The sequence below is a fragment of the Episyrphus balteatus genome, chromosome 3, assembly GCF_945859705.1.
Source record: "Episyrphus balteatus chromosome 3, idEpiBalt1.1, whole genome shotgun sequence".
Lineage (NCBI taxonomy): Eukaryota > Metazoa > Arthropoda > Insecta > Diptera > Syrphidae > Episyrphus > Episyrphus balteatus.
Window position 1 is genome coordinate 62980021 of NC_079136.1, and position 16486 is coordinate 62996506.

The 16486-nt window shown below is 29.9% G+C and overlaps 1 protein-coding gene across 3 annotated transcripts; it reads right to left on the reverse strand.

The window, feature by feature from the left end:
* Positions 1 to 892: 892 nt before the first annotated feature.
* Positions 893 to 13028, reverse strand: LOC129915771 (putative carbonic anhydrase 3). 3 transcript variants are annotated; one of them, XM_055995445.1, is made up of 8 exons: positions 12263 to 12640; positions 9146 to 9379; positions 2453 to 2550; positions 2030 to 2120; positions 1686 to 1948; positions 1466 to 1613; positions 1133 to 1212; positions 893 to 1054 (listed from the first exon to the last, which is right to left on the reverse strand). In XM_055995445.1, the coding sequence occupies exons 2-8, from the start codon at positions 9195 to 9197 to the stop codon at positions 938 to 940; spliced, it is 849 nt and encodes a 282-aa protein (XP_055851420.1). In that variant the 5' UTR covers positions 9198 to 9379; positions 12263 to 12640; the 3' UTR covers positions 893 to 937. The 3 variants fall into 3 exon arrangements, with proteins under 3 accessions (XP_055851420.1, XP_055851419.1, XP_055851421.1); XM_055995444.1 differs by lacking the exons at positions 9146 to 9379; positions 12263 to 12640 and adding an exon at positions 12872 to 13028; XM_055995446.1 differs by lacking the exon at positions 9146 to 9379 and having other exon boundaries at positions 12263 to 12638.
* Between the last annotated feature and the right edge of the window lie 3458 nt (positions 13029 to 16486).

The window sequence follows — 16486 nt, forward strand, 5'->3', positions numbered from 1 at the left end:
CTCATATTTCCTGTTGAAACTCAACGAATAGTCATTAAATATTTGAATAATAGATACATATTTGAACACATAAACATCCAAAATATTTGTATCACAATTATTATTTTTAAAAACATTTTTAACAACTGACACGTTTTCAAAAATGTACAAAATACAAAATATTTTGAAGAGCAATGAACTTAATACTTAAGGTCACTTTTTATCTCAAATATAAAATATTTAACATTACAACAAACAAAGTTATACTGGCTTAACATAAAGGTTGTTAGTAATGAGTAACGTGATAACTTAAAAATAATTGAACTTCCTAATTTTAGAATTTAGAGTTATTAAAATAAAACTAACTTAAAAAAAAAGGTAATCTTACAAAAACGGTTCACCAAAAGATAGACCTTTCTTAATAAGTACTAACCTATGTATAACTCTATACATTAATTTGATCATAAAAATCGTATGAGCCTTTTTTAACAAAATTAAACTTTTAACCTACCGTATTGTTATTTTATCTTTCGACGGTTCAGCACCCTGAACTGCTGAATCTTCTATATACGTATAATTGTCTTAAGTTGTTCATACTTGGCCTTTAAGATGAAATTGCAATCCATACACAACAGAGACTCAGACATAGATTTTTCTTTCATATAGCCGGCATTCATCAATTTATAAGACATTATCACGTCAAAAACGTTTTTTTTTATAAAAAATCAATTTTATATGTGTATAAATTAAAATTAAGTCGGTAACATAAGACATTTAAAAATAAAAACAAAAATTATTTATATTAAATCATTTTAATAAATTATTTTTTCGATTAACATTTTTCAGCTATACAACATTTTTTCAATAGATATAAAAAAATATACAACTATTTTCAGTACAAAACAAAATAAAAAAAACATTTAATTTACATATAAGCTGTGTAGCACTATTTTCGCATTTACTTCCTCTTAGCATTGCGTGAGAAAATTTTTCTATTGTTCAGCTGTTGCAGTGGTCTAAAATTGTTCACCAATGGCAAATCATCAGCGTCCCTTAATCTCCAAAATTGATGTAACTTAATAAAAAAAAAAAAAAATAGATCATTAATATTTGAATTACATTCTTGTATATTACGTTTTATTTTTAAACTTACCGAATTAGGTGGAATTTCTTGGATATGTTCAAAAACAAGCCATGTAACAGATTGAGAACATGGTGGAGTTGTCAAGGAACCTTTAAAACAAAGTATGATTATAAATAATTGTGTATATGAAATTTTTATCATCCTTATATTGCGATTAACAACTATCAATTTGATAGTTGACAAAAATTAAATTACACAATTAACAAAAGTTTTTTTTTTGGTTGAAAAAATCCATTAAAAAAAAAAGGTTTGAAAATACTAAATTTAAGAATTTATCAATCATCAATAAATTGATATTTGACAATCGCAATACAGGTAAATATGTTAATCTAGATAGATTACCTCTGTAGGTATAGAAATATTTGGGGTTCAAACGACTCAAAAGAGACGAAAGTTTTAAAGGTTGAGCGATTTGTGATACAGAACCGGCTTTTGTCAATGAGGGTAAAAGATCGATAATTGGTTTTAATGGATGTTCAAGGCTATTAGTCTATAAAATAGAAATTTGCATTTAATTAATATTTTGCATATACAAAGGTCTTTGAAAAGAGTAGTTACTTACATCAACTTCCTTGAAAAGAACACCCATAACAGCTATTCCGAATGGATCGTCACGAGCTTCTGCGAGAGATCCAAACTTAATGTTTTTGCATACAATGTGCATTTCTAAATCGTACTTTTGTCCACCAACAGCATGTTCAGATCCTCGGATTTGATTAGAACCCCAGTGGAAATGAACATTTTCTACCTGATAGACACCACTTAATCCACCACCAGTAATGAAAGGATGGAATCCATTTACGGTATTTTCAACATCCATTTCAACTAAAAGTTATTATTAAAACAAAAAACAAGAACAAAAAAAATATTGAAATGCTTTAAAAAATATATAAAATTTGAACTTACCTGCATTTCCATTATTAGTAACATGAACAGGTCCCTGAAGTTCGACATCAAAGTTGTGGAATGTTATAGGATATATAACCAAGGGGCTAGACTGAAACCACAATCATGTATTTAATTTATTAATTATCATCATACCTACAACATATTTGTAGTAATGCTCAGTGTACTGTTAAATATTTATGGAAATTAATAGTTAGGGCCAGTTGTACAAACATGGTTCAACCTTTTTTTTTGTCAAGTTTTTAACGCATCAATTTCGGCGAATAAGCTATGGTTAAACACTGGTTAATGCATGTTCTTTGATATTTTAACAAATATACTGCCTATTGCACAGAGAATACAAATTAATTAACCAATGTTTAAATACTTTTACATCTGGCCCCAAATACATGAACATTTATAAATGCATGAATATGAACTTACGATTTGTCTATCCAACGAAATCGGAGATTGCCTAAACCCAGAACATAATGGATTTTCTGAGATCCATTTAAGGGTATTATCATAATTAAATCCGTTTACTAAAAAAAAAATTGACAAAATTATAAAATTATTTTATTATTCAGTATAATTTGCGTGCATTTCATATGTTTTAAGATAATTAAAAGAAAAATGATGGCCCAAATGATGTTCAATACTTTTCGTCATAAAATTTCGTGGAATATTTTAAGCCTTGTTTATTCACTAAATAACAAAATTTATATCATTCGATTATCTTTTACAAAGTGAAAGTTATCCACCAATTTATAAACGTTGGGCCGTTTATGTGACAACCCCCCTTAATAGCAGGCTACAGCTTGAATCATTTCAGAAGCTTGCTTTAAACTTGGTTGTTGATAATTGATTATGTTTTTTTGACCACAGTTTATGAAGCCTGCCAACCAAACCAACCAACTTATTACTTTAAAATGTCTGCGTACTGTTAAAAATAGATTTGACGTCTTTGAAAGAAAATTTTTGTACACAAATGTTTTAGAAAAAATGTGTTGGTTAATAATTAAAAATAGTAAGAATAGCCGCTATTTCAGTTAATATCCATTTTTTAATTTGCAAAACAAAACAAATATGTACTTAATTTTTCAATTAAATTTTTTTTTTTAGGATTTGAAATTAATTTTTTCTTAACATTTTAAACTATTTTTAATTTGGTATGCAAAACAATAAATTTAATGACATACTTTATTTTCAAATCAACAATGGGCACGTTCAGGAAATATTAGGGACTAGATATATAGGCAACGTCATTTTCTGAACGGAAATTTGAGTAAATTGACTAAATTAGTTTGGATGTGATGCTATTGTCAAATTTCGAAATTTATTTAAGAATTTTACCGGTCGCATGGGTAAGACACCAAATTTCACTTAACTGTAATGAATAAATAAAATTAATTATAACCAATTTTTTAGTTGTTTTTCACACAAATAAATTTAATTTTGCTAAATTAATTCTTTAAATAAAAACAATCTGCTGTCATTTTGACAAAAAAAAACTTTCCTAAATTTTTAGGGAAAATTTTCTTGCCTAACAATCCAGTCAGCTTTCCAATAAAATTACCTAAATTGGAAGGATTTTTTTGACAGCTGACCAATCAGAGACCGAGAAATTACCTAAATATTTAGTCCCTAACGTTTCTGAACCTGCCCAATGTTTTTGTAGTTTCAAAACAAGTTTTATATATTTTTTTTTAAATTTCTTTTCAGACTTCTTAAAAAAATTATACGTATATAAAAAATACGTTACGCATACGCCACAGTAGCCCATTTTTTAAAGAAAAGATATAGGTAGCATTCCCCTTCAAAAAATTTGAATTACATATGTACACATCATATAAATATTTGAGCATAATGAACTTTAAAATATGCAATCAATTTTGTTGAATTGACTAGTTTAGATTATAGATATGCGCAGGTAGCTTCACTTAAGTTAGGCATAGATAGATGATATGTGTCGTGCTGATCTTTTGTGTACCGCAAGGAGCGATAGATTGAGTTTATGACTCACATCTGCAAGCAGCATCGCAGCATGTTGTGTGTATAAAGGATGCGCCGCTTCATACAGTCGTTATCACAATTAAACTAGAGATAAGGTCAGCAGAATTGCAATTTTTTTATGTTTTATGAAGTTTCTTATCTGTTTTGTAGTAATTTGGCATCGCTGATTTCAAATCTGCCCTCAGCTTTTTTCTAGCAACCAAGTTGGTTGATAAAGGTACCTACTAGGGAAATGCTTAATATGTAGCAAAAAATTGATAATTGAGATTTAATAACGGAAATATCTCAAAAAACGCGAGCTGATAGAAAAATTCTGATTTCAGGTTCGAAATCAACACATCCAAAACCTCTTGAAAAGTATTGTTTGCCTTCTGAAACAAAAACACAGTGAGCTAAAGAAATGCTAAGAAAGTAGCAAAAAATCGATAACTGAGCTGATTTTTCAAATATTTGTGTGCCTTTTAAACTTGACTAAATGCGATCATTCATTTAAGAATCGAATTGGCTTCTTTAACTATTATAACATAAAAGTTTTGATACACAAGCTATTACATAAATAATTGTATTCAATTAATCAATTCACAAAGTATAGGAAATCACATGCATACATGCGTATTATGTTTACAATTTATTTTAATTGAAATGCAAATTAAGTAATAGTTTATTGTTTTCACAAATGTTTGCTTTAGCTTGAGACATCATTTTTATTGTTAATGATATTCATTATTTTTTTTTTCTATTATTATAGATATATATAGATTTGAGGATTTTCCAGATCAAATAAATTAAACGGTATAGATAAAGATCTTTGATAGAAATAATAAAGCATTAAGAACATATTCTAGTGTTGTTATGAAGTATTTTGTTTTTTTGTCTGTCCTTCCCACAAAAGGGGCGGATTGGCAAACAAATCAGCAATAACAGTTCATCATGTCTACATGCCAAGCTCTTTTTTTTCCAATTTTCCAATTTTGTTCTGTGTGGAATGTGGAGTGGACAGATTTTTTCTTTTTTATATCACAAACAAAAAACATCATACATATTTCTCTCGATGCCGGCCGCTGGTGTTCTTTAATTTTTTTCCAGATATAATTGGTGGGTCAAAAAAATTTAAATTCTTTTTTTTTTTTTATTTTGTACTCCGAAAAATCGATTTCTAGACACCTCTAGAGTATACAGACCAAGTATGAGCTCTTTATATTAATGGGAAGGCCCTCCACTTCGCAATTTTCTATTTTTACATCAAGCTTCTAATAAATCGAATTTTTTGCAAATTTCTTTTGGGAAATTTCTTTACATATTCTTGTAGGAAATTAAACGCTCTACAAAAAAGGCCTCACACACTTTTTTCGTTTATCTAATCGTTTAATAGATATTTGATTTATTCCGTCACGTCTAGTTTTTAAGCTCTCATTTTTTTCGCTTTAAAGTCTCAAAAACTAATTTTGAATAAGATGCTTTTTGATATTTGGTCTAAAATATATATATTTTTCCGTATTATTTTGCTCTTTTTTATCCAAATCAGTAGTCAAAACTAGAATTTACTTCGAATCTACTTCAAAAAACATTAGTTACGTTAACCACTAAGATTTTTAGATGTCATAAATTTATATTTCGAATATCTTTTAGAAAAAAATAATTTTGTAAAAAGAATCACAACAAAAACATTGCTGTTAAAAAAGGAGCCAAGTTCTCCTATGTTGAAATTATGCTGGCACAAAAAGTACTGAGATGTAAAAGTGTACCAAGTTCTAAAGTTTGGGTTCAAATTCGTATCAATAAAATTTTGATTGTTCTCTTGACAATTTTTCTTTTAATTACCGATTTTTAAAGTTATTTCAAAAATTGCCAAGTAAACAATCAAAATTTTATTGATACGAATTTCAACCCAAACTTTAGAACTTGGTACACTTTTACATCTCAGTACTTTTTGTGCCAGCATAATTTCAACATAGGAGAACTTGGCTCCTTTTTTAACAGTAATGTTTTTGTTGTGATTTCACTACTTTTTGCAAGGTATGGCTGTAGAATTGAAAATCTCTATATTTGATGAAAATTCAGTGAAAATGGGCGGTTGCCACGCCCCCTGGCTGAAATTCTCAAATTTTAAATTTTTTCCTTTGTACAAACTACCAGCTCTACCATTCTACCAAATTTCAAGATTCTACGATAATCAGAAATGCTCTATTATATTTAATGAAAATTCAGCGGAAATGGGCGGTTGCCACGCCCCCTGGCTGAAATTCTCAAATTTTAAATTTTTTCCTTTGTACAAACTACCAGCTCTACCATTCTACCAAATTTCAAGATTCTACGATAATCAGAAGTGCTTTATTATATTTAATGAAAATTCAGCGGAAATGGGCGGATGCCACGCCCCCTGGCTGAAATTCTCAAATTCTAAATTTTTTTCTTTGTACAAACTACCAGCTCTACCATTCTATCAAATTTCAAGATTCTACGATAATCAGAAGTGCTTTATTATATTTAATGAAAATTCAGCGGAAATGGGCGGATGCCACGCCCCCTGGCTGAAATTCTCAAATTTTAAATTTTTTTCTTTGTACAAACTACCAGCTCTACCATTCTATCAAATTTCAAGATTCTACGATAATCAGAAGTGCTCTATAATATTTGGTGATAAATCAGCGGAAATGGGCGGATGCCACGCCCCCTGAATTGAAAATCTCAAATTTTCGATTTTTCCCTTTGTATACACCACAAGCCCTATCACCGTGTAAAATTTCAAGTTTCTACGTTAACGGGAAGTTCTCCATAATTTTGATGATCTGTCAGTGAGTGAGTGAGTGAGTGAGTGAGTGAGTCAGTCAGTCAGTCAGTCAGTTACGGTTTTTGCGATTTTTGAAGCCCTATATCTCAGAAACTACTCATCGTAAAAGGCTTAAATTTTGTGAGCTCAATAAATGTAGCGAGTTTGAAATTTCTAGCATCTTTGGTGTGGAAGTTAGAGGGGGGTCGAAAATGGCCTGAGTTGTTTCCTGTAAATAAGGGTGTAGTGCCAAAGTTGCTAGAGAACTTGGCTGGGCACTACCGTGCCCCTTGATAAACATATACATATGAGACGATAAATAATAGCTTTTTGAAATTGCATAAGTAGTTTTGCAATAAAAAATTTAATGGTGATGTAATTCGACGCCAAAAGTTCCAAAAAGCGCGTTTTTGACCTGTTAATATCACTGGTCAACAAAATTAAACTTTTTTTTTGTTACAGAAACCAAGGTATACTTTTCTATAGGATTTTGGTGTGCTAAGCTCGAATCCGAAGTCAAAAAAATTCTATCACATCACGTTTTTGAGATAGTCCCGTTAGAAAATCGAAAATTCCGCTTTTTACCAGTTTTCGAGATTATTTCTTAGCTTTTGGTTAGTTGTTTTAGATAAATTTGTAACGGTTTCTAGTAGAACTAAATCTTGTCTTTCTAAATCCGTTTAAATCTTTTAAAAATCTCTTTTCTTCTTTGAGAAATCTGAAGTTGAAATCAACGTGTTTGGTATATCTTATGTTTATTTACTTTTAATAGCGAATCTCGAAAAGTTCTTTGCCAATCGCTTTCAAATTTTGACACAACGTTTCGTTTACATTCCATTAAGTTCTTGTCTTGTTTTTAACAAGAAAAAAATTATATTTTTCTCACTAGTAATTATTTAGTATAACTTATCTGACACAGTCACGCTTTGATGTATCTCACCGCGATTCACCACTTTCGCAGATATAAAAACTTGCAAGATTCAAAATAGAACGTTGTGTCAAAATTTGAAAGCGATTGGCAAAGAACTTTTTGAGATTCGCTATTAAAAGTAAATAAACATAAGATATACCAAACACGTTGATTTCAACTTCAGATTTCTCAACGAAGAAAAGAAATTTTTAAAAGATTTAAACGGATTTAGAAAGACAAGATTTAGTTCTACTAGAAACCGTTACAAATTTATTTAAAACAAATAACCAAAAGCTAAGAAATAATCTCGAAAACTGGTAAAAAGCGGCATTTTCGATTTTCTAACGGGATTATCTCAAAAACGTGATGTGATAGAATTGTTCTGACTCCAGATTCGAGCTCAGCACCCAAAAAACCTATAGAAAAGTATGTCTTGATGTCTGTAACAAAAACCTTGTTGACCAGTGTATTTAAATATTTCAAAAATGTGACGTGCTTGTGAAATTTTGACTTCGGATTCGGAATCAGCACAATACAAATCCTTTAGAAAAGTATGGTTTGGTTGAAGCTCTATTTTTGTTGCCGAGTTTAACGACTGATTTTACTCATAATTTTATTTATTGCAAGATCGTTTATTTATTTGTTAGGTGGTGCTTTTCATGGGTAAGGGATGCAACAAATAATAAAATTCGCATTTCAGCCAGAAATAGACAAGAGTTTCACTCAAGTTTTTTCTGTTATTTTATTCATATATTTTGAAAACTTTTAAAATTTGATTTGCTTTAAGTATGTATCAGTTCTGGGGCGGGAGGCACGTGCCCCCCTTGGATCTGTCCTTGGCACTGATTAAAAAACGGCATGTAAAAATTCCGTAAAACCCCCAAAAGCTGGACTTGGGACGTTTTGTTTTTTACATTTTCATACATACATTTTTTTGGAATTGTGAATTTCCCGGAAAATTCTTCATCAATTTCATATTCGTTTTGTCTATTAAATATGAAGAATCTAAATTCGCACTCGTTTGCCTATCACGTCACAAAAAAGAGTTGTGTCTACAGAGGGTCAAGGCTCAAAATCCCTTTTTTGGGCCCTAAGTCCAGATTTTGGAGGTGTTATGGAATTTTTACATACCGTATAGCAATCAACAATAATGTTGGTCAAAGACAAAAAATCCAATTTTTCTACAAGAAAACTATCCAAAGCTACATGACATAATTGCTGGAGCTTAATTTGTTTTACGAATCCTTAACTTTGCAAATATTCATCGAAATCGAAGCGAAAAAAGTGATTTTCAAAGTCTTTTACTCAACAATTTTAAAACATTTACACGATCCATTGTTTACAAATTGTAGGTTTTAACTTAACAGAAATATTTTTTATACAAAATTAAAATTTAATTAAATAACACAAAGTATCACTTTTATATAACTGTTCTATAAATTACCTGCTATTGGTAAAAGGAAGAAGCCAGTTAATAAAATATTAACACCAATCATGGTTTGAATTTGAACTTCTTAACTCACACACGATACTCAAATGTTGAATTTGTCACAAGATATCAGTCATTTATAGCTGCCAAAAATCGCTCCAATTTGAATATAATAACAACAGCATTTATGTACATAGCTATCCATTGTTTATAAAATAAGAATTGTTGTTTTTTTTGTTTTTGTTTTTGCTAAGACGGACGAGATAAAAATAACTGTATAAATAATTTGATCAGTATATTTGAAACATTTGCAAACTGTTTTTTTTTATTCATATTGTTTTTAACGTGGTTAATACCATGATAAGAAATTATGTTATTTTTCAAGGTTTGAATGAGTTGTAAAAACATAAAATTTGTCAAACTTCTAATTCTAATTTGCTATTAGATAATCTACAACTTATTATTCGCTTTTTATTTGAGAAATTATTTTCTTAATTAACAATTTTTAGTTTTGTTAAAATGATAATAGATAATTGGCATATGGGTGATTCTTAGCTAAATGTGATTCTTTTCTAATTTGATATTATTTTTAAACGTTGTAAAATGAAATATTTTCCAGGATAATTGGATCCACCAAAATGAAAAATTTTGGCAAATTTAACGTGAAACCCAATAACATAAATCAGACTTAAGTGGTCCATAGACACCACACTTGTGTGCACACCGGTGTACTGAAAATGGTGTGGCATTTTGCCACACACGCCACACCAAATTGTACAAAGAAGAGATCTCAAAGAGGAAAAATGAGCAGAATTCGCAATCACAAATTGAAATTTTATTGAAAAAACTTCCGACGCTCGGCAGTCGGCACTCAACAACAATTTAAATGCAACAACATAGGAATTGTGTGCGCGCATCCCCATAGACATCACACCGATTGAGACACCGGCACAAAAAAATCAAAATGTTTTGATTTTACTCGCTCCGTGTCTGACACCGAAAATCGGTGTCCAATCCAGCCCACACACAGCACACATTTCTGCACACCGACACAAGTGTGCACACAAGTGTGGTGTCTATGGGCCGCTTTAGGCCCAATTTATTCACTCCCCATTAAATTTAAAGTCACAGTTAAAAATTGAAAATCTGTCAAATCGCATACGAATTTTAAAATGTCCCATTTCAAATGGCGACTTTTAATTTAATGGAGAGTGAATAAATTGGGCCTTAAATTTACGTAAAAAAAAATTAAAATCCCTGGGCTCTATTTCATAAAGACATTTACAAGTGGTGACAGTTTGTGAAATGGCTAGTTGACTTTAAAAAAATAACATCCTTGGCTCTTTGAAAAATAACAATTTCTACACTTATGGCGTTTTTAATTGGCAATCTGGAAGCAAAACAAAGCAATCTGAATGCGTTCAATTGGGCAAAACTGACAGTTCTGATTCTGAAAAAAGAGAATTTCTCTTCTGGTTTTAAAAACAGAATCAGAAGCAGAATCACTCACACATTCATAGATTTGTCAGATGTCACACTTGACCAATTTATACCAGCAGTGAAGTGATTTCTTGAAATTGAAATTAAAAATTATAGAAAATATAATCAAAATGGAAAATAATATTGAAAATGAAATTTGGCGCGAATCACATAAATATGGGACACATGTCGAACTCAACCAATACATTCACACTAAACTTCAGATTCTTCGGAATAAAAAAAAACTGTTCAATTGGGATTCCGATTCGAAGAACAATTCCGGATTGCCAATTAAAAACGCCATTAAGCGTTATAGTTTGGGTTAGTTAAATAATATAATCATTTTTATCAAAAAACAAAACCGACTTCCATGGACCAAAACTCGGTTTTAAGGTTTTTCTAATAGTTTCTATGGCCAGAACTGAACGAAATTGAAACGGGACCGCACTGGCATGCACCAGCTTTCCAATACAAAAAGAATTATCAAAATTGGTTCACTCAGTCCAAAGTTATAAAGTAACAAACATAAAAAAAAAAAAAAATACAGACGAATTGAATAATACCTCCTCCTTTTTGGAAGTCGGTAAAAATATTATACATACGAGTATATGTGCATTAGGGCGAGCGTTATTTAGTTTTTTTTTCGAGAATCAAGTTCCTAAGTGGAAACAATAATAAAAAAAAATCCCCTAATTTTTCCAGATTTTTATTTTGACGTTAGATGGCGGCGCCCCAAGAGTGTTAAAGTTTTTTTCTTTTTTTTAGATAAAGCCTTAAAGTAAATATTCATGAGATTCTTGTCTAAATTAAACACCGTTTTCAAAAAAAGGTATAAACCATTTTTCTAGGACTAGGGCTTTGTATATAAAATCTGTAGTACTATCATGAAGTGAAATTTTTTAGTTTGTTCGCTACCTGAGTGGTCGCGAGGGCGCTTAGATCGAATTCAATAATGGGAGTAAGGAGATGAGACATGAGATATACATTTCTGTTTGATATTTGACATAGTTTTTAGTTCGTTCATGAATGTATTCAGGGCATGAATGTATTTTTTTTGTTGGTTTATTAGAGCATGCATGTTTTATTAAAACAAGCATATTAGTAGCATGCAAAATAGATTAAAACCTAAAATTATGATGCATGTCCTGACTAAACCCATAGTCCTAGAAAAATGGTTTATACCTTTTTGAAAACGGTGTTTCATGTAGACAAGAACCCTATCAAAAAATTTGATTTTAAGGCTATATCTAAAAAAATGGCCTCATAATACAACATATACCTATTTCAAATGAGAAAAGTTAAAATTTTATAAAGTCAAAATAAAAATCTGAAAAAACAGGTGATTTTTTTTTTTTTTTGTAATTATTTAGAAACAGTTTTTCGAACTTGATCCAAAAATAACGAGTGCCCTAATGTTAATAGACATTCATTTATGATTTAGACATACATTATTTAAAACATATGTTATTTATGTACATATGTAATGTAATAACTGTGTTAATCCATCAATTTTGTTATGACTATGGCAGCTTCAAAATTGTGAAGACTTATTTGTCAAGATATATCAATAATAAATTTGTCTATAATTCTGATAATAACAAAATTGTCATGACGTCGATGTATTCAATAATTGAAAATTATTTATGTACCTACCCATCCTGTCAATATTTAACAAATTTTAAATTTTTCAGGTATAATTGCGTTCATTTTTTTCACTTTTGTAAATTTGTATAAAATAGGTTGTAAACACTTTTTACTCGCCTTCCGATTTTTTGTTTATTTGGAAAGTATTTTTAGAATTGAAAACAATTAATTTGCATTAAGCCCATTATATGCTATGCAATTTTTTTAAACTCATTTTCTGGTTAAAACATATTTAAAAACATTAAATGGAGTAACTTAACCAAATTAATTTGAAACCGGGCCAAACAACGCCAATTTGGTAGTTAAAAATATATACTTTAACCTCCATGGATTAAAAATTGATGCTATTAAGATGATTGATGTTTTAGTCAAAGGCCAAGATTTTGAGTATTAACGGAACGTTAACAAAAATTTAAAAAAACATGCATTTTTATATTATGAAATTTAAGTTAGTAAAGAACACCCTCCAATACCGTCTTCATGAAACGAATAGTTTTCGAACAAAATACAAAATGTCAAAAATTCGACAATTTTGTAAAGAATTTTTTTTATGTTTTTATGTTTTGTTTTCTTTTTTTTGGCAGGAAGAAAATAGTTAAAAATAAAACTTTGACTTACTCCCATTATCAAATGATGCAGATATCGGTCTTAATTGGGAAAAATAAGAAAAAACAACAAGATTTGATAAAATTTTGTTCAAGGTCATACGGTTTGTGGTTGTTTTCCTCCCATCTGTTTAGTTGTAAACAAAGCATTTTTTTTGTATGAAGAAGAATTTTATTACTTAGGGCCGGTTTGTTGACACTCGATTATCTTTTAATCAAGGATTTTTGTATGGAATAATTTTACAAGAACTTTGCAAATTAAATATTGCATTCAATATTCATATGCCAAATGGTTTTTGTGGTTTTTGTCTTGTCACCGTCTCAACCAAAAAAAAAAAATCAAGCTAATTATTTTTGTTTTTTAGTGACGAAAATTGTTTTTCAGGTAAACCGCACATGTGTTTATTAGATAAATATTCGCTTTCTTTTGTCAATTTGTTTAATTAATCAAATAAACTATGTCGATTGAGTTTGAAAAATTGGTCATGACGTTACGTATAGTCTGAAATTTAATTAAAAATATGATAACACTTGTTCAACTATATTTATAAAATAAAATAACGGCATTTCTTTAATAGTATTTTTTTTTAATTAAACCAATTATGTAATTTTAGAGTTTGTTGTCACTTTCATATACGCACAAAAAGCATTGTGAAGTTTTTAATATACCAATGTACATATGTATGTATGTATACATATACTTTGTTTATTCATATGTACAGTACATAAGCAAGAGTAAAATAGCCGGGTTCAAATTCTGAACTTTAAGTTCAAAGGTTCTGCTCAGGGTTGTAAAAGTATCCATTTAAAAAAATGCACTTTAAAATTATTAGAAAAAACTATATTTATTGCAACTAAAAATATTAAGCAAAGCAAAAAAATTGCATTTAAAATAAAATTTTTATTGAAAGTAAAAATATTTTGCATTAAAATAAAAATGTTATTGCAAATACAAAATTTTCTGCATTGCAAATCTATTGAAAAGAGTGCATTAAAAATGTATTTCTTTAAATATTATTAGCAATTCATTCATATTATAGTTAATTAAATGCACGACTGGGGTCGCACGTACTTGCTCTTATGGTAAAAGTAACTCTTATGTTAAAGTTTTTTACTGAACAAAATTAGAGAATATTTAAAATTTTATATTTTTAAGGAATTTCATAAATACTCGTTGTGTAAAAAAAAAATAAAATCTGTTTTTGTAATTAATAGCCCTGTTCCTTTGGGAGGTGGCAAAGTACTACTAGTAGTTTACTAGCGATTTTCAATGGAGCGCACTTTCAACGAATTCAATACAAATCGTAATAGGTACTCGGAAAGAAGAGCATGAGTAGATGATAGTACCCACATACTAGGTTAACCAAAACATCTATTATTAGTAGACACTGTTTTAAATGATCTTCTTCACAAAACCAATTATGCCGTTTGATTTCTTGCATAAAAAGGAGTTTTCAGAAAAAAAAATTTGAAAATCGTTAGAGCCGTTTTTTTTTTAATAATTTTTATATATAAAAATTTTCTTACATTTTTCAAAAAAAAAAGTTGGTATGCCATTTTTAAGAAAATATTATTTAACACATAAAACCGAAATTTCGATCAAATTCATCAACCCGTTTTCAAAAAATTGGTTTTTCAAACAAAAATGTTCAAATATTTTTTAAAAATACAAAAATTTGTTTTTTGAAAAATTTTAAAAATTATTATATAATGATTGTTTTAACGTTTCTGTATAAATTTTTTTGTCGAAATCTGTTTCGTCGTTTACGAGAAATTCATAAATCAAAAAAATAGATCTATAGCAGGTACCGATAATAAAGGTACAAAAAATATTTTTTTTATTTCCAAAGAAAGCTTTTATATGTTACACTACACACAAAAATTTTAATCAAAATCTTTAGAGCCGTTTTCGAAAAAAATTAACTTTTCTATTTCCGTTATATGACAGGTACCTACCGTTATTTTTGGTCCAAAAAAAAACTTCAGTTTGTCTTTTAGGGAATCACCCAAAACTGTTAACTACCAAGTTTAAAGAACATCGCTCCATTAGTTTATGCTGTGGCTCGAGGTACAGGCAGACAGAATTGCCGAACCCATTTTTTTGGCATTCTCCATCATTGTAACGTCATGTAAAATTGTTGTCTCGAGTTCGATTTTTTTTCCCGAATCTTAAACTTGCCCTATAGTAGGTAACCTAATGCAAAATCTAATGTTGAAAACTGGAAGAAATTCAAACAAAATCACTGGTTAGGCGATTGAAAAATCACCGTGTAGCAGGGGCGTATATGCCTTTGGGGCAAGTGGGGTGGTGCCCCTGACACGCCCGCCCAGGGCCCTGAATGGGGACAGTGCAGAGAACGAACGAGCAACGAAGCAAAAGATAAGATATTTAACAAGAATCACTTCGGACACAAGAGAGACAAATTATATTCTTCAGTGTAATGCATAATAAATTGGTAGCCAGTTACATATTATCATAAAAAAAAAATATTACTGAGGGCCCCAAAAAAATAAATTGCTTTTTTGAAAGAAAAATTATTATAAAAGCCTCAAAAAATATTAATTAATAATATTAGCGACGGAAGAATGATACATCAGGGGCTCCAAAAAAAAAAGAGTAGGGCGTATACGTACTTTTTTATTTGTTCATAAATTTTATATCAATTGGGCCCCCAAACATCAAAGGGGACTCAAAATGTAGTCTTACCGTGGAGCCCCGGTAACTCAACGTACGTCAATGTCGTGTAACCAACACATATTGAATTTCGAAAAGAGTCAATACTACACTGCGCGTCACTTGAATAGAAACAACATTTTTTCTTTAGAAATTAGCGATTGGCGCTTTGGTGAGGTAACTTAGTAGATTTTTGGTTTTGTATTTTCAAAAAGGAACTTTTAACAAACAATGTTGGAAAAACAAAAAACCCAAAACAGAAACCGTATGGCTACCAGTTGCGTTTTTTTACATTACCTCACAAAAAACAGTGTTTTTTTTGCGTCACTTGAATAGAAACAAGCTCTTAAATTTGATAAAAATAATGAAAAATCATGGACAACACTAATTTTAGTAAAGCAGTATTAAACTTTGACATTATTTGCACATTATAACCAATTATGGGTTACGAGCTACCAATAGGCACCACAGAAAATGCATAAATAGCTGCTAACATTGGAAATGCACTTGCACTATGCTAAATCGCGAAAGATATTGGAAAAGTTGCCAAATTTGGATGAGAATATTTTTAACATATCGTAAACTAGTGATTGAATAAAAAAAATAAGACAGGCGAGACCCAAATCAAGAGCAGAGAAAAAATATTTTAAAAACTAGCTGCAATTTCCTTCACTTTGCCGCTAAAATCGGTCAAAAACGTGGTGTTAGTGCGATGAAAATGTGTTGGATTGTTCCATCATGGAAGTTATAAAAGGTGCACAACATTAAAAAAGCCTCAAAATGCAAAATAACAACATTTTAAGTTCTACTAAGATTACAAAAAAGTTAACTATTTTATAGTTGCATTCGAACTGAAAAGAAGTGAGGTAAAGAGTGGTTTTTCAAAGGATAACATACCAGCTCGGATGGACCACTTTAATATTAGTCCTATTTTATTGGTTTATAAAAGAATAA

What these genes read in the sequence shown, in the direction of transcription:
- LOC129915771 (XM_055995444.1), bottom strand. Translation starts at nt 12,959, where the DNA reads ATGACCTTGAACAAAATTTTATCAAATCTTGTTGTTTTTTCTTATTTT. An exon ending in TGCATCATTTGATAATGGGA is followed by an intron (nt 2,551 to 12,871) that starts GTAAGTCAAAGT and finishes TTTTTTTTTTAG; the next exon opens with TAAACGGATTTAATTATGAT. An exon ending in AAGAAATTCCACCTAATTCG is followed by an intron (nt 1,055 to 1,132) that starts GTAAGTTTAAAA and finishes TTTTTTATTAAG; the next exon opens with TTACATCAATTTTGGAGATT.